General features: G+C 45.6%; 1 protein-coding gene across 8 annotated transcripts in view; it reads left to right on the top strand.

Moving 5' to 3' along the window:
* Positions 1–22,989, top strand: part of LOC144122087 (abasic site processing protein HMCES-like) — a 120,292-nt gene extending 97,303 nt beyond the window's left edge. For 4 of the 8 annotated variants that reach the window (XR_013312799.1, XR_013312800.1, XR_013312801.1 and 1 more), the window contains exons 8-10: positions 6,624–6,853; positions 8,984–9,073; positions 21,804–22,989. Coding sequence is in view for 4 of the 8 variants with exons in the window: in XM_077655607.1 (XP_077511733.1) it covers positions 8,984–9,073; positions 21,804–21,902 (189 nt within the window). In the remaining 4 variants the exon portion in view is untranslated. The remainder of the gene's footprint in view (positions 1–6,623; positions 6,854–8,983; positions 9,074–21,803) is intronic. The other 4 variants (XM_077655607.1, XM_077655605.1, XM_077655606.1 and 1 more) reach the window with 2 other exon arrangements.
* Positions 22,990–24,708: the final 1,719 nt, after the last annotated feature.

The raw sequence follows: 24,708 nt of genomic DNA, 5'->3' as shown, positions 1-24,708 counted from the left end.
ATTGATGTCAGGTTATCGTGCATTGAATGAACATCAAGATCATCTTCCTCAGTTAAAGCCGAGTATCTGTTTTGCAGCGCTATCCTAAACTCCTGTGCTTTCCCTCTTACGGCTAACTCGTTAATGGTCTTCTTCTTTGCTAGCTTCTTCCGTTCCCTCTTCAAGTCTAGGCTAATTCTAGACCTTACCATTCTATGGTCGCTGCAACGCACCCTTCCGAGGACGGCCACATCCTGAATGATGCCAGGTTTAGCGCATAGTATGAAGTCTATTTCATTTTTAATCTCACCATTGGGGCTCTTCCAGGTCCACTTCCTGTTTTCTCGTTTGCGGAAGAAGGTATTCATGATCCGTAAATTATTTCTATCCGCGAATTCGACTAATAACTCTCCCCTGCTATTTCTAGAGCCTATCCCATAGTCACCTACCGTGTGGTCGTCAGCCTGCTTCTTGCCCACCTTCGCATTGAAGTCGCCCATCAGTACAGTGTACTGCGATTTTACTCTATTCATTGCTGATTCTACGTCCTCATAGAAGCTTTCAATGGTCTGGTCATCATGGCTGGATGTGGGTGCGTAGGCCTGCACCACTTTCAGCTTGTACCTCCTATTCAGCCTAATTACTATAGCTGCTACCCTCTCGTTAATACTGTAGAACTCCTCTACGTTGCCAGCTATATCCTTATTAATGAGGAAACCCACACCTAGTTCTCGTCTACCCTCTAACCCGCGATAGCACAGTATGTGTCCGTCCTTTAGTGTTTTATACGCCTCACCTGTCCTCCTAACTTCGCTAAGCCCTATCACATCCCATTTAATTCCCGCTAGTTCCTCGAACAGCACTGCTAGGCTAGCCTCACTAGCTAAAGTTCTAGCGTTAAACGTTGCCAGGTTCGGATTCCAATGGCGGCCTGTTCGGAGGCAGAGATTCTTAGCACCCTCCGCTGCGTCACAGGTCTGACCGCCGCCGTGGTCAGTTGCTCTGCAGCCGCTGGGGACTGAGGGCCGAAGGTTAATTGGTTTGATCATAGAAGGTGGTCGAAATTATTCCGAGCGCACCTTTTTCTTCTCTTAGTCCCTCCTTTATCCCTTCCCTTAGGGTGCACATTTCAGGTGTCCGCCGATATGTGAGACAGACACTGTGCCTTTTCCTTTCCCAAACAGTCAATTCAAATCCAATTCAATTCAGAAAAAAATTGGCTACCTCGGGTTTTTTTGGGGCATTTTTGCAGAACAAGACAGTTTACTATAACAGTTCATTTTTCTGCTAGACATAAGACGTACTGCTTGAACGTGAAGGGTGTTGCTTCATGGCAAGCCGTGTATGTAAAGGGCCTGTCGTCTTCTGTTTAAAACATGATTTTGCTATATTCTTGTACCTCGAGCATATTTCTTACAAATCGGGTTGCGCCTAATTTCTCCCCGAAAATAAGCTTTCTAGATGATGTTGGTTTTCCAGTTCACAAAGCTCAAGACACTGCTAGAAAAACTTGTGGATATCTAGTGCTCGTTCTTCAACCAACTGGGGATCTTAAACCTCTTTTAATGCTCGTTTTTATAAGGCTTATGAATTTGAGAATAAGTTCAAAAAGAGATGATCCATAACAGCGCGACAGACGGGACAAAGAAGAGGAGACACAACACACAGCGCTGACTCAGCGCTGTGTGTTGTGTCTCCTCTTCTTTGTCCCGTCTGTCGCGCTGTTATGGATCATCGTCAGCACCAACTCGCCCAACAACTGGTATTGTCAAAAAGAGCAATTTAGAAGCGAGAGGCCAAAACATGGCTGCCAACCACACGTCTTGTCAGAGTCACTGTATAAGTGCTACCCACGCTAATGACACCCTTAGCCAAGGAAGTTCCACATTTAAAATGGTTAGTGTGAGGCTGAATGTTTTCGCATTGTTCAAATAAAGGCAGGCAGATCTTGCTCAGATGTGGGAATGCTCCGTAGGAGATTGGTAACGTACATGAAGCAATATTTGTAATAGATGAGAAAAATATCTTAATTGGTATACAATTTTTTAGGGGAGTCTACGATTTCCATGTTGTTTACAATAGAATGAGCAAAAAAATTAGCCCGGCTTCACTGACTTAACGTTGTGAGCACTGATGTTAATAGCGAAGCTGCCTGGTGCTCCCTAATCGCAAGGCTAAGCTTCATAGAACTTCTCAAAGCCAGCAGATTGATTGGCTGAGCGCTTATCTATCCATGACACGCTCTCTTGGCTTCGGTTTCCCTCACGCGGGCTTCTGGATTTGCCCGATGACGCCGTGCCTGTTCGCCCGCAAACTCTCGCTAATGCTTCCGATGGGCAGCAGCTTCTTCCGGAGAGCTCGCTACTTTACCCATTTTCCGAACATTCGAGAAATGACCACCAAGCGCATTCGTCTATACATACGCGCTTCTCCGAACCATCTGTTGGGCGCGCACTCTCCAATTGGCCAACTCCTCTCCTCCTCTCCTTGACTCAGCCCACCTGTGCTTGCTCTTACCAGCGCCTTGGCTCCATGCCTTGGCTTTTCTTTATTTCAGTGCTGGTGTCATTTAACACAATTTAAGGCAACTGAATATGTCTTAGGACAGCTTTGGTTTTGTGAAGTTCAAGTTTTAAACAGTTACTTTGAGCCTACATATTTATTTTGCACATTGCATCGTTGGCTTGATTAGCTAAATCCTCACATGAGCTATTTGAAAAAATAAGTTAGTGTCATCTGCGCAGATTACATAATGGGCAGTTTCATCAAGGCGGACTATCTCATTATACATGTGGTATAAATAAAAAAGGACCTAAAATGCTATGTTATGGTACACCTCTTTTACTGACTTTACATTTTGTCCTCCAATCACTACATTCGAGCCCACTTATAACGAACCTGACAGTTGCACGGATTGCGTTCATTGTATCCGAGGTTCGTGCAACCTTTGTCCGTAAAGTTCCTAGACTGAGTCCATTAAAAAAGATGCTTTAACATTGAAATAATTTGTGCAGCACCCTTTCGAAATAGTCCCCCTTGCAGTCTATACACAGATTCCAACGCTTCTCGAGGTCTTGGAAACAGTTGGAAAACGCTTCTTTTGGCAGGGCTGTCAGCTCCTTTGTCGTGGCGTCTTGAATGGCCTCCACGCTCCCCATCCAGTGACCTTTTAGGGCTCTCTTCACACAAGGAAACAGGAAAAATACGCATGGGGAGAGGTCAGGCGAGTATGTTGGATGGGGAAGTACAGTAATGCTGTGCTTGGCGAGAAACTTTGTCACGCTGAGAGCAGTGTGCATGCAACCTTGCAATATCTTGGAGAAGGCTCCATTGTCCAGACGCCCATAAGTCAGGACAATGGCGTCATAGAACATCATGCATGTGCTGGAGCACGCGGATATAAAACTCCTGATTCACCGTCTGCCCTTGTGGGACGAACTCGTGGTGCATGATGCCTCTGGCATCGAAAAAAACTATCAGCATCGTCTTTGTTTTGGTCTTCAGTCGCCGCACCTTTATCGACACCAGAGAGCTTGTGGACCGCCATTCGGGGCTCTGCCTCTTTGTTGGAGGATCGTATTGAAAACACCATGTTTCGTCTTTAGCTATGATGCTGTCGACGAATGCAGCACCCTTCTCTGCCTCGGAGAGCAAATCAGTGCTCACTGATGCCCGCGTGTCCTTCTGGTCCTGTGTGAGGGAGTGCGGCACAAGTCTGGCATTCAGCTTTCTTTTCCCCAAGTTCTCACACAAAATTTGGTGACATGTTGCCTTGCTAGCGTCGAGAGCATCTGATAGCATGTGGACTGTAATGGTGCGGTCTTGCTGTACGTTTTCTCTTATCCGAGCCACATTGTTTTCATTCCGTGAGGTTGAAGGGGGCCCCTGCCTTGTGTCGTCTTCCACCGACCTTCTCCTCGAAACAAACCTCTTGTGCGGCTCGAGAACTCACACCCACGATAATGTCTCATTGCCGTAAGCATCACGAAGGGGCTCATAGGTCTGTGTGGTTGTCTTGCCAAGGTTCACACAGAATTTTATGTTTACATGCTGTTCGAGGTGGACGTTCATCTTTCCACATTCACTCACAGTAGAATGCACAGACTAGTGACAACGTATTTTTCTACATGCAGTGCCATATAGCGGCTGCCACTGCAATCAACATATATAGCTCGGGTTAGCCCGAAAAGATGGCCCTACACAGACGCACCAACATTTGGGGATCATTTCCAGAGAAGAAAATAAATCAGTCTCGAAACTTTACAGACAAAGGTTGTACTACTAAGTGGACTTCCCATGTTACAGCCAAAAATAAAAATCGGACAGTGTAAATCTGTTATGCACATGTATTTATTCAAAGCAGACCCTATCGCGGCGATTTCCGAGTTCCCCAGAGCAGTCACATGCCCCTCACCAACAGCGTGACTGTCCACAGCCTGCTTTAGGGATGAGATATGACTAATTGTGAGGGAAGCCTCCATGGCAGCCAGTTGTAGGTCGGCCTCCTCGTCATGATCTCCATATTCCTGGCAATGGGAGAGTGCTTGTCTGAATGACAGCAAGTCTGAAGGGCCTTTGAAATGGTTCTCGTGTCTTACACCAAACTTGTGTAGCGCCATAATCGCTACTATCGATTTTGCGCAAATAAAATAAATATTTTATAAAGCTATACTAAGTGCTGAAGTACACATATTTGGAGTCACAGAAGGTTTTTAGTTGTCATTAAAGGCCAGATGCATTGTCTTGAAAGACATTGCCTTTTGTACGATTTGCTGTTGTAGTTTTGCGTCACTCTGGCAATGCTGATACTGCTGGCCTTTCTGACTTCTGCAATAGGGAGTGTAAAATTAATGCGCTTTAAACCAGACCGATAGCATTTTTAATGTTATTATACAGGCTGCTTGCATTAAAGTTTTGGAGAATAATGTTTTTTCATGCTTTTGTACCGTGAAGGTATCGTGCATGAAAGTGTGCGTTGGTACCGCTTGAAGAAACGCTAGCAACCTTGGGCAGTGCGTGAAGGCCCTTGAGATCTTGAGAGTTCCGCTCTGCTCCGTTGACTCTGTAGATTATTGACTCGATGGCCATTGAAACTGCCCGTGTAGCAGTGCTCAATGGCCTTTGAGTTGATAGGCTATCGGTTCGCGGGCCTTCAAAATGCCCATGTGACAGGGGCATAAGGTGCCAGCACCATGTCACTTAATTGCTATCAGCATGCACTAGCGACCGGGCACCGATCAAATACCTTGAGCATGTGAATTATGCCGATTTCAAGTGGCAGGTCTGGCTCGTGTTCGTTGGCAAAGAGCACGGTCACCGCAGTCAGAGAAGGCAGCACTTGGTGTGTCGCACAGTTTTCTAGCATGAACAGGGTCTTAAAATTTTTTTTCAAGCCGCTCGACAAACAGGTCACAAGTTATTGCCTAGCGGCTCACTCGTTGAACAAAATTTCGCACATCGTCCAGCCCTTCGTGTCTGCGCATGAGAATGTAGCTTCCAATGCACTGTGCCTTGCTAGTCATGCCAAGGACACACTGTGGCCGCTCGTCGCTGTCTTCCGTGCTTGGACAATGAAGGACTGTAACTCGAAGCTTACTGCACTTTTCACATGCCCATTCATACATCCTATAGTTTTTTTTGTTTGGTTGCGGAGGGTTGAGTGTTTTACTTAGAAAGGGGGGGGTGATGTCACGGAGGCTTTAAGGTGCTCATCGCTCTCCGCTCCGGAGAGAAACGCAAGTTTTCTACTCCAGGACCGAGTTTACAGCACCTTCTCGTTCGCTGTAACCGAGTTGAGCTGCCACACTTGTTCGCTGTATATGAGATGCAATGTCCTTGCCCTAATACGTTTTGATGGTAGGTCCTCCTTCATTCGTAATAAACGAGCTTTTGTTATAACTGTTTGGTATAAGTGGGCTCGACTGTGCAAACTGCTATCGGTGTTGCAAATAGGATGTGATTAATTTTTGTGGTGTCCCTCCTAATGAGTAATAATCAAGTTTTTAATGAGAATCTCGTGGTTGTTAAAATCAAATGCTTTTGAGAAGTCGAAAAGAAGTAATTGCATACGAAATTTTCTATAATGAGTTTTTGAGATAAGAGCATTAGCTCTGTCGACCTGTTCTTGTAAAAGCCATGTTGGGCTCATCTTATCTCCAGAATTATCTCGACTGTTCATGGCCACGAACAGCCGCTTCCGCATTTTTCCAGATTGTAGTTGGTTTTGGTTCGGTATCTCGGAGGTTTCTTGCCAGCTTTGAATTGAGCACGACCAAGAACTTCAAGGTTTGTTTGACGACCGCCGAGCACGCTTTTTGCTTTTACCGCCGCTGAGTCATTCAGTCCATTGTGGGTGCAGGTCAGCCCAGTAAGCAGTTTTCTTTTAGAAGAACTTTCCGTTGTCTTCCTCACTGCCTGGACTGCCGTCACCACTATGTGACAGTATGTTTTGTATAATTGGTCCTGTTTTTTCATAAGCTTTAACGATTCTTTGCTTATCCGCAGTATTCAACTTCTGTTCAATGTTCTAATGTCGTGACGGAAAAACAAGTGTGCTATATGCCAGAAAACTTTTATAGAATTGTGTTGTGTGCTATATCTAGGTCACTTGTTGTGAACATATTGTTCTAACAGAGTGCGGTTAGGCGATCTCTTCATGCAGCACTGCAGCAACAATTCACGACAGCAACGGCAGTAGCAAAAGCAGCGTTAAGCAGGGAAAAACTCAAAACGAGTTCACTGACCTGGATAGTCAAGAAAAAAAAGAAGCAAGAGATAAAAGGAGTGTCCTTCCTCCACCGCCGCTGCTGCCCAAATGCCAACCAAAAAAAAGTAAAAACAAGACGCTTCAGAACCTACTCGGCTCCTTCATTAGGTGGGACTTCAGGCGAGTTGCAGCTTGCCTTTTTAACCCCTTGTTTAGTCAGCTGCCGCGTTACTGACCATTCCAGATGGAATTCCTTTCCCAACCAGACAGACATTTTCTACCAGACATTTTTTACATTAGCAGCAGGAAATATGCTTGAAGTCTGCTGTCATTGAATTTAATGCTTAAACTTTGCTCCTATATCAGTATTTTATTAAAGGGATTTGCTTCTTTTTCGCTAGACACTAATAGGAGCAGAGTAGGGAAAACTAAAGCATGAGCTGTGTGAACTAGGTGATGGTTTCAGAGGTGGAAGTGTTCTGAGAAAGCAAGCATCGTCGAACTCAGTGACCCAGCGAAGAGAAATTGCGTGAAAATTATATGACGCTTTGAGAGTAATTGCAGTTCCTGAAGAGCAAAGCATCACGTAAATTTCTGGATAACACTGCTGCGCTGCTTCGGGGACACGTCAGCCAAAGAACCCATGCTGACTGCGACAAAGAACACTTTAACACAGCAAAGGAAAGCTTGCTGATCGTGCTCTGTGAGCCAATATTACAATATTTCATGGCAAAAGTGCTAACGAATATTTTTCCACTATTGCAAAAATAATTGAGGCGTCCCTCATAGCCTGAGTTGCTTTGGGACGTTAAACCCCAATAACCCTAACTCCCCCGCAAAATTAAATGATGTCAATGAAAATAATTAGTGTCAAAATGTGAGTATTTACTATTGTAAGAGTAGGAGAATAAAAAGAATGAGTACTTGCATGCAGACCCATAAAATCTTCATTAGTTGTTGGTGTTGAAGTTTGTCGTTGCTAAAGCGAGGGGACCTTAGTGGTCCACTGTGATGCATCTGCGAATGCTCACTGGGCGCATTAATGTACGAAAGCTCATTTTATAAATTTTTGAAGTTGCTAGAAGTTTGCGTGCACAATTGTGGAAGCCACCACTGAAGGCGATAAATGGAAAAAAAGAAGTACAGTTGTGTATGGAAGGCCTAATGGAACTGCAGTTTTCACTATATGTGAGTTTACTGTAGCGCGATTCTACTGTGCAAACAAACATGTACTTGGGATGCCAATCTGGCATTTTTGGGAAAACTTCTGCTTATGGTGCTAAGCAGCAGTAAACAAATCATGCCGGGATTCATAGAGCAAGTCCTATATGTGTCTGTTCTGGGTCAGCTTGCTTTTCAGAATGGTTTTCTGCATGATGCCGCCATTGCTGTGCTGCTGGCACTCAGCGATGCGGACAACAGTTGAAAAACTTACATTTGCTGAATATGACGCCTTGTTTCCTGCAGGCAGCGATAGTATCAAGGTTTAAAAAAAGTCAAGAGATGATGCTTCTGTTTCTAAAAGACTGCTTTTGTATGCAAACCGCCATCAAAAATGCCGGTTTGTGCAAAGCTGCCTCATTTCTTCTGTCCGCCTGGAATTCTGTTTTAAAATCCCAGGTCTTTCACAAAGATCCAAATTTTGGAAGCAAACTATTCTTTGCTGTATTTTGCGACACCTGCAAAAACTGAGCCCGTGTATGTAATGGTGTAACGTAACCAAATCTTAGTGGAAGATGATGCTGATACCACCAACGTCCCCAAAGCACCTCCTATGTTTGTGAACATGCCTGGGTCCATAGTTGCAGGACCAGAAAACTGTTGATTGTGTGCGCGTGGCTGCTTGTGGAATTAAGCATAGCTTTTTTTCCTTCCTTGCCTGATTGCTGCATTTTATGTCTTGCAACAAGGCCCATTAAGTCATGCAGGTATTCATAGCAATGAATAGTTGCAGCTATGCTTAATTTTTTAGGAAGTGACTTTCCCGACTGATAGTAGGTGCTGAGAGTTAATCAGAAATGCAAGCCTTTTGATAGGCGGTCACGTACTCAAAGGGTCTTTGGAATCATGGAATTGGCATTTTATTCAGAGCCGTGGTGCCTCAGTGGCTTCGTAATTTGGCTGCTGATCCCAAGGTTGTGCGTTCCATCCCAGCCGTGGCAAAGGCAAAATGCCAAAAATGTGCGGTGTCAGTGCAACTCCAGGTGCTCTAAATTAATCCTGTTTTCCACTAAGCATCTCGCGTAACCCTCCATCCCCATGTGTCGCTTTGGGATGTTCTCTCTGTGCAACTTATAGGAAGAAGCGCAAGAGCACTCTTTTGGACAAGTGGCTGAATCTTGGCTCCCAGAATCCTGCCACAGGCGAGGGACCAAGCCACGTGAAGAGGTAAAAAGCTGGCGGTTCTCCCTACTCATTTGCTGGTTCACAACGGGAGTGAATGGTGCATAGGATTGCCATGAGTTCCAGCTTTTGTGGGGTTGTCCTGACTCTCGCTTGACTCTTGAGTCTCAATTTGCCTGAGATGCGGCAGGTATTTCTCTTGGATTTTGGCTCACATGCACTGAGACCTCATTGTATACGTGTGTATCCCAAACATCAAACTCTAAAGCCCTCATGAAAGAACGCTTTTCATTAGGGGATGCTCGTGAAACTTCTGTCACAGTGGCTAGCCAAGCTGTTGGCTATTTTCATTAAACGATGCTGTAAACTAGTCCAAAAAGGATCAGCGTGCACTGAACCGTGTCGCTTGATTCGTTGCCTGAGCAGTTCGTTGGCACATTCAGGCAGTGTTTTGAGTGTTTTGCTGTAAAAATTTACCTTAGGAGGACTGCAGCGGTGGCCGAGTGGTTGAGCATGCGCCTCGCATGCGGGAGGTGCGGGTTTCGATGCCCAGTACCTGCCGGGTACCCACCGGTGACACAATGGGTACAAGTTTTCCCCTGGTCTGGTGCTCGGCTTATTTCGGGTGAAATGCCTGGGATATGGGTCGTTGACCCCACCTTGAGTAAAACGAAAATACCTTGTGTCATGGCGCACTTTGTCCATAGATGCTCTTGCGCCATAAAAATCCATAATCGTCATCAATTTACCTTAGGAACACTTTAAGCAAATGTTGGCAGGCTAATGAGATAGCAGAGCCTTGAAGTGTCTTGTTGTGAGTGGGAATAACAAACTTCCGCGCTGTGGTGGAATACTCGCAGGACCAGGACAGTGCAGGTCTTCTTAGGCACCCAGTGTGAACTAAACACTGCTTGTTAGATCAGTGAACAAACATAACTAGGCATGTGCGAATATTAGATAATTTCAAATATTCTGTCAGAGTATTTGATTCAGTCCAAATATTTGTTTCGAAAACTCGAAGTATTCGCCTCGAACGAATAACGTTTTTGGAACTTGTGTTGTGTGCAGTTTCTGTTCAGCATACCTCCTCCAGAATGGCAACGCGGTGCGTGTCGCATGCTATGCTCCCACGCGTATGCGGAGGCGGTCTGCGCATGCTCCCGTCAACAAATGCGAGCAGGCGGAAGCGTTGCCCAGATCTGTACGTGTCTGGTGCCCGCAGCCGCGCTACCCGTGGTGCACACGCCGCCGTAACTGGCACGGCGGTGTGCATCAATAGAGAGATTTAGCTTAGCATGATCCGCTTCCGCGCACCTCCAAAGTGCACACGCCGTTTGGTCCCGATGGGGCCGGCATGCAAACAGCTGTGCGGCGCCTTGTGGCGTTCGCAGAAGCGGATCACGCTGTATGCTAAATCTCTCTAATCGGAGAAAGTACGTCTCCCTTGACTTCCGCAGAACAAGTCTGAGCTAACTGTAGTTTCTGCAGCCGCCGTTCTCCACGTGAAATTCGCTAAACAAGCGCGACGGCACAAGCATGAAGGGGAGATAGCTTGAGACACATGAAGATGGGTGCCCCTTCCAGATGCCTGACGCAGGGAACCATGACACATGCTCCTAGCAGGTGTAATGGAGTCACTGCTTGAAAGCAACAGCTGCACTTGGAAGCCCTAACATAGGTCTCACGCCCCACAGATGCATCGCCACTGCATGTAGGATGGCTGCCCCGATCCGCCTTTTGCACAGGATGTGGCGCCTTCTGGGCAGTGGCGAAAATTTGTCTGCTGTGGGTTGAAAACAAACAGGCGTGGGCGACGCAGGCACGGTCTGGCTCCACGAGCTATGCCTCTGAAGTGGTACGTGCTTGACAGCTGCCACCATATGTTGCATGCGCCTGTCACAATATCAACTGTGTACGCACTGCAGGAGCTGGCGGTTTCATTGTCAACCAGTGGAGCTAGAGGAGAAAATGCACTCATGTGCAGAGAGTGAAAAAGGCATTTCTGATTGCCATTTTTGCAGAAAGTCACCACAGCTTCAATGAACGTGGCAGAGCTTTAGTGCATTTTCGCTTTTTTTTTTCCATAATGGCCTTGATTTTGAAAATGCTTATTCTTCCGTTCAACATTTTTTGGTGTGCCAGAAGTATTCAATTTAGTATTCGCTTCTAAATTATTTGAAGGAAATTACGATTCACTTCCAACTGAGGAACCACTACCTCTACGTGCCTACACATAACCAGAGGCAAATTACAACCACCAATTGCTTTTTGCATGACTCTCTTTGTAATTGCACGCCTTATTACAGCATTTGTGTATGGTGATATAGTGCTTTGTTAGCCACGGAGAGAATGGAAGGGGGGGGGGGGGTGCAGGTTGATACAATGATTTCATACAATTCCCATAGCTGTTTCCTTGCTTTGAGGAAATGATTTTGTTTCTCATAATCAGTGTAGGTGTGTTGTCCCAAGTGGACGAATTGCTTGTGCTGGCTGGTTTGCTAGCACATAGCTGCAGTGGCATGTACTAGCCAATAAATTGATTCTTGTCTAGAGTAGTTATCGCTGTGTACTTTTGAAACACCTCTAATAGACATGTAGCTGAAGGACTTCAATGAAGAATATGCGTGCCGCATGTTGACGCCATCACCATGTGGACATGTTGGTTGTCTTATGATTAGAAAAAGCTGGAGGTGTTATCAGTTCGAGTGCAGTTGACAGCTTTTAGGGTTGTACACTTTGTGCATGTTGATACCTACCACTCCAGACAGTCTTGTTTTTGAAATGTCTCTTGTTGCTTATAACATGCCTAATGCTTGAGCTCTGTTGAAGGGCCTAAATTTTACAATAGGTCACCATTATGTGTCACCAGCACCTATAATAAGCTTGCCGCTGGAATCTTATTTAGTACCAATTCACCTGTATATTCATTTTTTTACACAGAATACATAGCACTATTCAATTGTGATGATGAAAAAGACGTCTAATGTTCAGATTTATGTTGTGGCTAATCTAAATACCCCCGCAGGGGGGCGCCTGCAGCTTGCAGGCGTCGCGACGGTGAGTGGCGACACCGCGGGATCCTGAGCATCCGCAGGGACATCTCCGCAAGGGGATGAGGGTGAACTGTGCATCACCACGGACCCGAGCACCCGCGCCTCGCCGTGCGTGGCATCGCCGTGTCCGGGGAAAAGGGGATCCTGGTGGTTGAGCCGATGCCGAGCGTTTGGACCCTTAAGGCCCCTCGGCGGAGGCAACACACCACTTTGGCCCCAGCTTCCTGCAGACGGCACCTCCGGCCTGACTCGACCGGGGGGAATCGGCAGTCGCCTTTTCCTATCCTCCTCTTCATCTTTAACTTTCCTATCTCTGTCTCACAACTCTCCTGTATCCTACTCACTTCTTGGTTTTTCCTTTTTTCCTGGCGGCGAGGGTTAACCTTGTGTGACCAACTACCCTGAGTTGCGTCATATTTGGTTATAGTTGAGGTGTACAGCTGGCGTGGGCAGGACTTGCTATCAAGTTCCTGTCCCGTCCCCTTGTTGGACTCCGTGGTGGGTGGCTGGCACCATGACCGAAAAACAAAGTTTTTTTATGGCTCCCCAACTTTCAAAACCCGATCGCTCTCTCAAAAGAGGGCGGAACGAGGCAGACAACTTCTTTCAAAAAAGAAAAGTAACTTTCCCCAAATATCATGTGATCCACAGTGAACAACAAGATAAACAGGCAAGAATAATATCCCCCTTCCTTGTGTCAAAGTGCTTGACTGAAACCCTAGGCATTGGCTATAAGCTGTCAAAAATGGCCAGCGGCGACTTATTGATCGAACTGTGTGACAATGTCCAACATTCTAAGCTCTCCAACCTAACGTCCATAGGGGAAATCCCGGTCTCCGTGACTCCTCATCGCTCACTAAACACTGTCCGAGGCGTAATATCGGAAAATGATTTTCTTCACATAACTGAAAAAGAAATGCTCGAAGGGCTCATCGACCAAGACGTCATAGATGTCCACCGAATCAAAATCAGGAAGGACAACAAGGAAATAGACACAAAACACATGATCCTGACGTTCAACACCAGCACCCTGCCCGACACAATCGACGTGGGATATTTGAAAATCAATGTACGACCATACATACCAAACCCTCGCAGGTGTTTCAACTGCCAAAGGTTCGGCCACGGCTCACAGAGCTGCCGCGGTCGTAAAACTTGAGCAAAATGTGCCTCTAAGGATCACCAGTCTGATGTATGTGACGCAGCCCTGTGCTGTCCAAACTGTGAAGGAGAACATGCTGCATACTCCAGGGCGTGTCCGTCCTGGAAGAAAGAAAAAGAAATTATCACCATAAAGACCAAAGAAAACATTTCTTTTAAAGAAGCGAGAAGGCGTTTTGCGCTTACAAACACATTCTCCTTCACAGCAAAACAAAACTTCGCTGATGTGGTGCGCAGGGGCGTAGCACCGCACAGCACTCCGGCACCTGCCAAGGCCGCTCCCACCGAGCCTATGGCAGGGCCATCCACGCCCCAGGCAGGGTCAGCGAAAGCTGCCCTGTCACTGCCAAAGCAGGGACCGCCGGTCCATGGGTCGGCATCCCGCAGGACCTCCCCCCGTCGGGAGAGGCCTGAAACTAACACAACCGCGGCTGCGTGGTCCTCCAGCACCTCTGTTGAGGTGATGGATACAACACCCACTCCGCCTCCATTACAGCGGCGGAACAGCTCTCTTGAGCGAAAAAAAGACAGGCCCCTCATAACGGGCCCACCTCATAAGTAAATCTCCTTTCATTTTCTTTTAAAAACACAAGCATGGCTTTTTTAATTCAATGGAATTGTAGAGGACTTATGCGGAATTATAGTGACATAACACATATTTTAGGGTCAATGTTACCCATAGTTTTATGTCTTCAGGAGACCAATCTTGGTCCACAACATGTGCATATCCTGAAACATTATCAATCTTTTAGACGCGATCGCGAGCAGGCAAATCGACTCTCAGGAGGCGTCGCAATTGTCGTCCAAAGCGGCGTCCCTGCTCGAGAAATAAAGCTCAATACAAAACTAGAGGCGGTTGCAGTCAGCATCGTCAGCTATAAAACACTAACAATCTGTTCCGTATACATTCCTCCACATTTTACATTAACAGTCCATGATCTAGAAGAATTGATAGATGAACTTCCAGAGCCATATCTGGTAGTTGGGGATTTTAACGCTCACTCCCCTTTTTGGGGAAGCGAGCGCTGCGACTCTAGGGGGCAAACAATCGAAGATTTTATCCTCTCAAATAACATCTGTCTTTTAAATACAGGAAAAGCAACTTATTGTTGCCGAAGCTCGGCAAAAATGAGCTTTCTCGATTTAGCTTTCGCATCACCATCGCTTTTTACAGATTTTAAATGGGATGTTTTAAATGACCCTGTGGGAAGTGATCACCTACCTATTATCATCAGCCTCTCATCGTCTACTGCAGTCATCCCCACAAGACCACGGCGCTGGAAACTTCACCTCGCCGACTGGTCACTTTTTACAGCAAGTGCCACACTAGAAAAAGAATTTTGTGAAGATCTCAGCATAGACGAAATTAATGGAAAATTTACTACATGCATAATATCGGCCGCTACACTAGCCATACCACAAACAACAGGACTCGTACACAAAAAACATAAAGTATGGTGGACACAAGAATGCACATTGGCAAAAAAACAACAAAATAAAGCTTGGGGCTCTCTGCGTCGGTATCCCACAGCGGAGAACTTGATTGCCTTTAAGAGGGCCAAGGCCAGAGCGCGATTCGTTCGGAGAAATGCCGAGAAATCCTCGTGGCAGAAATATGTGTCCTCTATAAACAGCTCAATAACCTCAAAAAAAATGTGGGAAAAAGTTCGAAGATTCAGTAGTGACCATACCTCTTTCACACTTCCTCTGTTGACTACACCCGGGACACAAACATCATTAGAAGAACAGGCCAACATACTAGGTGAGCATTTTGCTGAAGTTTCCAGTTCGTCCAATTACACAAACACGTTCCAGAAGTACAAAGCAATAGCAGAAAAACAAAAACTTCCATTTGCAGCAGGTATGCACGAGGACTACAATCAACCCATCACACTCCAGGAATTGATCAGGGCATTATCTTGTGGTAAAAAGACAGCACCAGGCCCAGATAATGTGCATTACGCTATGCTCGCCCATCTCTCTGAGGCTGCCGTGCAGGCATTGTTGAACTTCTTTAACAAAATATGGACAACTGGGAATATACCTGAGGAGTGGAAGAAAGCAATAATAGTACCTTTTCTGAAACCCGGAAAACAACCAACAAGTGCTAACAATTAACAGACCGATAGGCCTCACCAGCTGCATCGCTAAATCTTTCGAAAGCATAGTAAACATTAGACTGACCTTCACACTTGAATCTCGTCGACTCTTAGATTTACATCAATGTGGATTTAAGAAAGCATGCACGACCACTGATCACCTTGTCCGCCTAGAAAACACCATCCGAGAGGCGTTCATCCACAAACAGCACTGTATCGGTGTCTTCTTCGATTTGGAGAAGGCATATGATACCGCGTGGAAGTTCGGCATCCTCCATGACCTAGCAGATCTAGGGATCCGCGGCAGGATGCTGAACTGCTTGAACGACTTCCTGACTAACCGCACATTCAGAGTCCGTCTGGGAGCAACTCTATCAACGACATTCGCCCAAGAGAATGGCGTACCCCAGGGATGCATTTTAAGTACGACACTCTTTATAGTAAAAATGAATTCCTTGGCCAAAGTAATACCTAAGTCCGTAATGTATTCAGTTTATGTAGATGACATACAGATAGCATACACTTCTTCCAACATACTGTCCTGCGAGAGACAAATACAAATCACACTAAATAAACTGGCTGCTTGGGCAGAGAAAAATGGATTCAAGTTCTCCCCTCAAAAAACAGTAGCTGTTTTATTCTCATTACGACGAGGCCTAAGTTCTCCCCTCAAAAAACAGTAGCTGTTTTATTCTCATTACGACGAGGCCTACAGGTCGATCCCAATCTGTGCTTGAATCAAACCACACTGCCAGTCAAACAGGAACATAAATTTTTAGGCGTCACTTTTGACAAGAAACTTACATTTCTGTCACACATTAACAACCTGAAAAAGAAAGCATCCCAAGCCCTCAATGTATTAAAGGTACTCTCGCGAAAACGGTGGGGGTCCGATAGAGCATGCCTATTGCAAATATATCGCTCTTTGGTGCGCTCCAAGCTGGACTACGGGTGTGTGGTATATGGTTCGGCAAGAACATCCTACTTGAAACGACTGGACCCTGTTCATAATCTTGGTTTGCGCCTATCAACTGGAGCTTATAGAACATCCCCGGTAAAGAGTCTTTACGTTGAAGCTAATGAGCCCACACTAGAGGATAGAAGAGTCACACTAACATGCACGTACATCCTAAAAACCCATTCTCTCCCTAAACATCTCTGCTATCCCATTGTTACCAAGTGCCCATCTAGGAGATTATTCAATAATAAACCACATTTTATCAGGCCACTAATAATGCGCTTTGAAGATAAATGTGAAGACTTAGCAGTGCTGGACGCCCTACCTAATATTGCACAAAGACATGAATATCTACCACCATGGTACAGCCTTCCTTCAGTGTGTGACTTCACATTGACACACTTAAACAAAGAGAAAATACCACACGAGCACATACTGCAAGAGTTCTTTGCACTACAAGAAAAATATGACACTTACACCGAATTTTACACTGATGGCTCAAAAACAGAAAGTCATGTCGGAAGTGCAGTAATTCAAGGAACAAATGAAAAAATGATACGATTGCCACAGTATGCATCGGTATTTACTGCGGAGTGTTATGCCATCTTTGTAGCTGTAGAACAAATAGTAAAACAAAACATAAAAAATAGCATCATTTACACCGATTCACTCAGTATGCTAAAAGCGCTGCATTCTACAAACGCTGCTGAACCCATAATAGGAAACATCATACATAACATAGTTAAAATTACAAAGCAAAAACATAACATTATATTCTGCTGGGTCCCTAGCCATGTTGGAATTTTAGGTAATGAGAGAGCAGATGCTTGCGCAGCACAAGCTAGAATTGGCCATATAAAACAAGTTAACATACCACAGAGGGATTTTTCTAAATTACTGCACAGTAAACTCAGGAATAAGTGGCAGATTGCATGGGACGAACAAACAACAAACTACATTCTATAAAACCTGGTTTGGGAGAATGGAGATCATGTACACATCAGGAGCGTTTCATAGAAGTTATTTTGTGTCGACTACGCATTGGACACACACACCTTACTCACAACTTCTTACTGACAAAAAAAGGCAAACCTCTCTGCGAAATGTGTGGCGATGAACTCACGGTAAACCACATTTTAATTGTATGCAAAAAACTGGAACAACTGAGGAAAAAATATTTCACAACATTGTACAATGAATACATCCCACTACACCCCATGTTACTTTTAGGAGATCAAGCACTGGTTGATTTTTCTAGCATTTTTAAATTTCTCAGAGAAGCCAATGTTTTATACAAACTTTAGATATAAAAAGCGTAACCTTTAACAAAAGCTCTAACCGTGTGTTTGGCGCATCATAGCCTAAGTTGCTTTTGCGCCATTAAAATCAATATAACTAACTAACTAACAGCTAATCTAAATACTTTTTTTACCTGCACCAATATACCTGTCCCATTTCAGTCGCTGCAAAAAAAAAAAAAAAGGTGCTAGCAAACTGGGTGACAGCCATTCATTGAAGAGAGTAGACTTGCTGTCGTGTTATATAATGCTACTAAAAGAAAAAAAAGTACACTGTAAATGTGTGTCCATGGTTCAGTTATATTTGTGCTTATGTGGTGTATTATTCCCAGTCTATCGGCTAACAGTGCGAAACAATTGAGGGGTGCGTGAATATTCAGTAATTTAGAATATTTGGTCGAATAGTAAAGTTTTCAATATTCGATTCCGAAATCCGAATGCCTGCTATTCGAAATTTTGACGTATTCGTTTCGAGCAAATAACACTTATGTACCTCCTCTGGGATGGCACAGCCAAAGCCCCGACACAATGGTCACTTCCTAGGCGTACAGTCCTGTGCTCCCACGCATATGCTAGAGCCAGTCTGCTCATGCACATGGCAGCAGACGTGAGCAGGCGCAAGCGCGGCACCCAGATCTGTACCTGCAAGATGTCTGTTTTTCCACGAGGCGAATTTGAGCTGACTGGAGCTGCCGCAGCCGCTATCATGTGCGCAAAAATCACCAATCAAGCATGACGGCATGAGCACGAAGAGAGCTAGCATGAGGCACATAGGGACGGGTGCACCTTTCCAATGCCTGACACGGGGCAGCATTGGGCGTGCGGTGCGGTCACTGTAATGGGAAATGTGCCGCCGCCATATTTGGTCTACCATGGATAATGCGACGACCGCGCTGTGTGGATTTTCTATAGAATAACACATGCTTTATGAATTGTGTATGCTTTTACAGCACCGAATGAAGCATACCATTTGTCTCTTGCTAATTAGGCAAAAAAGGGTGGCAGTTATTGCTTGGGTATGCATACATGTGTATTGCTGCAATAAAAAATGTGAGCAACGCAGTGCCTATGTGCTCCGCCATTCGCATTTATTTTCATAGCACTTGTAACCTGGCTGGTAATAAAAAGATGCTTGAGTCGTCCCTGATGCAATCATAGACGACTGTAGTGTCTTTTTATTGCCACGAAGGTTAGAGCGTGATGAAAACAAATGCAAATACAGAACACAGGTGCCACGTTGTGCACATCTTTTTTTACCACCCTGTACATGATAAAATACATGAATCAGAAATGGATGCCGACAAAGGTGACTGGTGAGGAGACGGCGGCCTCCTTTTTTCGTCTATACCTTGCATTTGCCGCATGATGGCCTTAGCTGCCTACGTGCCATAAAACCCCACACAAGACTCTTTTTTCGACTTATGTGAGAAAAAATAGTAGGAATGGCATTCCATTTCAGCTTGTTTCCATCCACTTGGACTTTCTTGAACTGATCTGCAGAGAAATGATCCTGAAAAAAATAGCATAGGAATGTATCAGTTTGACCTGCCAGCGATAAATGTTCAAATAGAGATTCAGCGGATAAACTTTAATGTCTTTGTACTTGTCCCTGTTGATTTTTACCAAATAAAAAATGTTAACCACATATGCAACGATTAGGTGATTAAATTTTTCTGAGACAGGAAGGTGCTGCTGTGAAATCAACTTTCTGTTAGATAGGAAGAGAGTTTGCCTAAGGAAACATAACTTTCATAATTTCCCATTAAATATAATATACCTGATTCAAAGCCCTTCGGGCACCTCGGTGGCACGGTGGTTACGGTGCTCGGCTGCTGGCCCGAAAGACGTGGGCTCGATCCCGGCCATGGTGGTCAAATTCCGATGGAAGCAAAATTCTAGAGACCCATTCACTGTGCGTTGTCGGTGCACGTTAAAGAACCCCAGGTGGTCAAAATTTCCGGAGCCCTTCACTACGGCGTCCCTCATAGCCTGAGTCACATTTAAGGGTGTGTGAATATCGAAATTTTCGAATATCGAATCAAATATCGAATATCCGGTCAGCACAAAAAATAAATTCAGAAAAGATAAACAAGCAATAATTGTTGCTCATATTTTTTTCAAAATAGTGTATGGCCTTTGCAACTGAAATAAACAAAACTAGACTGCCTGAGCATTGTATAAAAAAAAACATGATGTGCGCAAAAATGTATACTACTTAATTGAACTGCATAACAGTATCCAACCTGTAATGTGGTCAGGCAAAATGCAATCCATAACATGACAAGACTGGAAACAAAAATAACATGATGGCTAGTAAAACCTCATTAATTCGGAGTTCAAATTGAACCGACAGAAATGCCCAGGTTATTTGAGGGTCGATTTATAAAATGCCCCGCGGCCCGGAAAAAAATACCGAAAATGCGGTAGTCTTATGAGGCGGCTCTATCGCGCAAGCACCTGTAATCCCGCGACGAGCACAGATTTTCAGCGTGCTGGAAGACATCGCGAACGTAAGCGAGATGGGAACGCGCATTGACGTCGGAATGGCGAGACTGTTTCTAAGAAAGGAAAATAAATGACGAGCGACTGAAAGCGGCACGGTGCTGAGATAGCTTTTTATTCATCATCGCGTCGCTTTTACCTTTGTTTTTTGTTGTTTCCATTTTCACTCTCGGTTTTAACCTCGTTGGTATTCTGATTTTGTATCATTCATATGGTTTCGCTTTTATGTCCTTTCGATTATTTTTTAGTGTTTGCACCTTCATCGTTTACTGTTGTTACTGTTGGTCCCATGTCACATCGCTTTTTGCTTACTAAGTTTTTTCTTTTGCTCGTATTATATGGTTCGGCCGTGGGTCATTTAGTTTCAATGTCAGGTGTTCACTTGCCTCCTCCTCTCCCCTTTTATCTAGGTAACAAGTGTGTTTAGGCATGCATGCACACGCTTACAAATTGTTTTTTAGATTGGTTCCATAGTTCCGATCTACCCAATTGTTAAACTTATCTGCTGTGTTGGTTCCTGGCTGTGTCATGTGGTGATTAGGTGTGCATAAAAGGAATGCTGGAGGCGTTTTTCGAATTAAAAGTTGGAAGTCTGCGCTGTGTGTGTGTACGTGTTTCCTCTTGGTCCCCGTTTCTTTCGCGCAGTTCAATCATGAACGAAATCCACCAACTAGCCCGCCTCCAAACCCTTCCTGAGATTGGACTACTGGCGAATGCGCGGGCCGACAGCTGCCATTGCAACGGGCGAGTGGCCAAGCTCAGTAACCAAAACTACGCGGCCAGGTTATTTTTTTGACCTAGCGACAGGGCCCTCCGGACATTGTCACGCCTCTCGTTAGGCCCACTTAAGAGGTGCATGGGTTACAGTGCACCATGCAATAGGCGGGATTTTTACAGGATCGCTTGCGCTGTTGTGTCTCCTCGACTCGCCCCTTTGAGAGCCTCACGCGAAATTCCGCAAGTAGGCTTTCACGCATAGCGTAGTTGACCAAAACAAGATGGCGGTGGTCACGCTCAGACAGCTAAGGTGACAGAACGAATGCCATGGGCGTGGGCATTAATTAGATAACATATTATGGAAGGATAAAAAACAAACGCGCTTTCGCGTTGTTAGAAGCAGGTCGTCCCCCATGTTTGCAGCACGTGTGTTATGTGGGAAAGCCCACTTGCGGAATTGCGCACACGGTCAAGCCAAGCGCCATCGGAATGCGATTGGTCCACGCGATAAACGATGGAGAAGAAAGAGAATAGGGCATTTATATTGTTTTCCTTGAACTTTAAACTCTATATTCAGATAATTTGCCCAGATATTTGCGCTTTTGCAACAATCAGATTTACGAAAGTCTGCAGGGAAATCGCTGCCTAGTATTCGGGAATTTTCGAATATTCGGAAATTCACGATTATCATTTCTCGAATACGAATATGAACCGAATATGAAACTTATTCGATTCGTATTTGAAATTTCGAATATTCGCACACCCCTAGTCATATTTGGATGTTAAACTCCCATAAACCGAGTTTGTCTGTGAGGAGGGCAGTTTTGAGCTGAGATTTGGGATGGGTTCAAAACCTTAATTACCGTTGTCTCGGCCATTGTTTGAAGATGCTTACTGGGTAGCACTTGTGTTGTGTAACTGTCCAACATTTCATCTCTGATACACAGTGCTGATTTTAGCCAGAATCTGTATGTATGTTGTGTGCAGGTCACGAAGCCGTTCGCCTCAGCAGGAAGTGGAGCGCAAGGCAGGCCCTGGCCCTTTTTAGAGCTAGCTTCCTTGCTTTTCTTGTTTTTTCTGCCATGAGACTTCTGTTTGTTTTTCTGTTTTTAAATATGACAACCCTAGATTAAGGGCATTTGTTCTTTTTTTTGAAAACGTTGCACTTGTCAAGGTTAGAGTGTTTGTCCTTGTTTTTTAGTTTTCTTTTCCCTTTTCAGATATGGTACCTTTAGGATCAGGGCAAGTTTTTTCATTTTTCTGTTTTTTCATTAACGTGAACCTTGAGGTGGAGGGTCCTTTCTTTTTTATTTCAAATGTGACACCCTTAGAGTTCATCTCTGTCCGTGTTTCATTTTCAAATATGGCTTACCTTCATTATCATCATCAGCCTCACTGGCCACTGTAGGTCGATGGCCACCTTACCTTTACCCATTCTCGGGTGTATCCAGAGGGCACAATATTTTTGTTCTTTCCTTGAAATGATGTACACATCAGTAAACATACGTGGAATTCCCCTAATTAAATATTTTTTCTCATGTTGTGTTGGTTCTAGTGTGGCTATAATGTCACAGGTAAGTTGAGGCAACGTTGAGGTCTTGTCTTTGAGCAGGCTGGCGAGTTAAAAGTGGTGGAGAGTTAAAAGGACGCGGCATTGCAAATATTGTTTGCCATCAAAGAAAGAATTCAGCTAAATTATTTTCCAGGTGTAGGCTGATTTCATGAGGAAGTTCATGTGTGCCAGCTCCTTACACGTGGGACCAAAAATTTGATGTCTGCAAAAAGTGGGACGTATGCGTCCCACTGTCTCAAAAAGGGCTAATGCAGATGAGTTAGCCTTAAGGTGCATCCATTCAACATATTTTAATTTTTGTGTCATCATTCTTTTGTCTGCTTTTTACTGTAAGTGCAGCTTAGTTTTCCTGTGATATCAAAATGCACGATGTTCCTAATGAGAAGTATTACATTGACTTGTATTTTGCTCAAGTTTATGTACATAATATATATTTACAAGTTACATATGTAGGTAATGTTACCCACAAGCGTGCATTTTCATTTTTACTTCAACCTTGTTTGTCTTTGAAATGTATAGTTATAGACACTTGTTCATTTTTATGTAGTACAAAGACCCTATGTAAAAATTTATGTATTGAAATAAAGTTCTGCTCTTTGGTTTGTGTTTGGGATATTTGGCAGTGATGTGATTGCTGCGCCAAAAGGCAGTGTATCGCATGCTGCTACATTGTGACAACATACGAGTAATCTGCGCGAGGTCTAGCTGCGCCAAAAATCCGTATTTCCTTAAGAGCAAAATTCTCTGGCGATGCGCGTTTCCCTTTGTGAGCGTATGCATGCTGCATATCATGCTGGCCGAGCCCGTTATCACCCCGCGTAATGAAAACAGAAAAGCGAAATAGGTCTGTACCACAGGGCACGCTCGAAATGCGCATTGACAAATGGCGCCAGTCTCTCCTTGCTCGGCCGAAGTGGGGAAACAGCACGATCCTGCGAAGTTGGGGCGCTGCGGACGCGCGAAGAGGGCGAACGCGCTCCACATCGGCTCCTGTGATTTTCGTCCGGAAGGCCGGAAATTTTTGCTGCAGCCCGAAAACTTTACCGGCATCATCCTTCTAAAGTTGTCTGGACCTAGAAGACACCCCTTTCACCGAGGTGGGACCACATATGGACATGTTATGCCCGATCTCTGATTCCGCCTCGTGGGAGCTCCGCTAAGCCTAATGAAGGATAGCGTCAATACCGCCCTGGACGGGGATTCCCCGTGGCCGTCGGCCAACATGGCGGCCTCCGCTCTTCGGGGCTACGATCCGTTTACACTGTCGTGGACCGAAACCGTCCCTGCTGCCGCTCAAGACACTGCGGAATCGTCGGACGCTATTTCTGAGGAGAGCCTCTTTGTTAATCGCGCTGCGCAAGCGTGGCCGCCGCGTCCGATACTGACGGGGCGGCTCGAATTTCTCCTGCTACAGAAGTTGGCGCGCGGGATCCGCCGGCACAGAAGCCATCGTGGCGTTCACGCAGGATGCCTCGCTTCGAGCAGGGAGACATTGTGGTGGTGAAGCCACGAGCCACCATCGACTTCCGCCAAGCTTTCAAGCCAGGTGAGCTAGGCCTAGCCCTTGCCTCCTATGTTGGCGCTGAGGCAGTCAAGGCCCTCACTATCTGGCCCCTCTGGGGTCAGAACACATTTCTCTGCGCCACCCAAGACGTCGCCACGGCCAACAAGCTGGCCCGGGAATTCACCCTTAATCCAAGCGAGGGTCAACTTCCTCTTATTAGCCACGCGAAACTTAACGGGGAGGTGTGTCGGGGAGTCATCACCGTTCACGAGCGGGAGACCTCGGCTACTCTCCGCGACAAAATCATCTGGCGTGACGGTGATATCGCCTTCGTCCGCAAGCTCGGAAAGTCATCTCTTGCGCTGGTCACCTTCGAGGGCCGAAAGGTGCCGCGCTTTGTCCTCTATAACTCAACGGTCACGCCAGTGCGAGAGTACAAGCGCACCATCCCTGCTTGTTACCGGTGTGGAACGATCGGAGACCGGGTGGACACCTGCCCTCGCCCGGTAGAGGAACGCTGCGGCCATTGCGGCCAAAACGTTGGGACGACTGCCGTCGGCAAGGCGCCTCACAAGTGCAAGCCGGCCTGCATGGTTTGCGGGCAAGCCCACCTCACGGGCTCCCAGGCCTGCAAAGGAAAATTTCGCCGCCTCCAGAAAGCTCCGGGAACCCCCGCCGCCCGGAGCCTCAAGGGGCCTCCAGCTACACGGCATTCCTAGTCGCCGGGCATTGTGCTAGGAGGTGCTTCCTGCGGCAAGGCTGGCAACACGGCGACCAGCGCCGCGACGCGGCGTTACCAAACGCGTGCCGACCAA

This window comes from Amblyomma americanum, chromosome 2 (assembly GCF_052857255.1).
Source record: "Amblyomma americanum isolate KBUSLIRL-KWMA chromosome 2, ASM5285725v1, whole genome shotgun sequence".
Lineage (NCBI taxonomy): Eukaryota > Metazoa > Arthropoda > Arachnida > Ixodida > Ixodidae > Amblyomma > Amblyomma americanum.
Note: the sequence above shows the minus strand (reverse complement) of the source record. Positions and strands in the feature narration are given on the sequence as shown.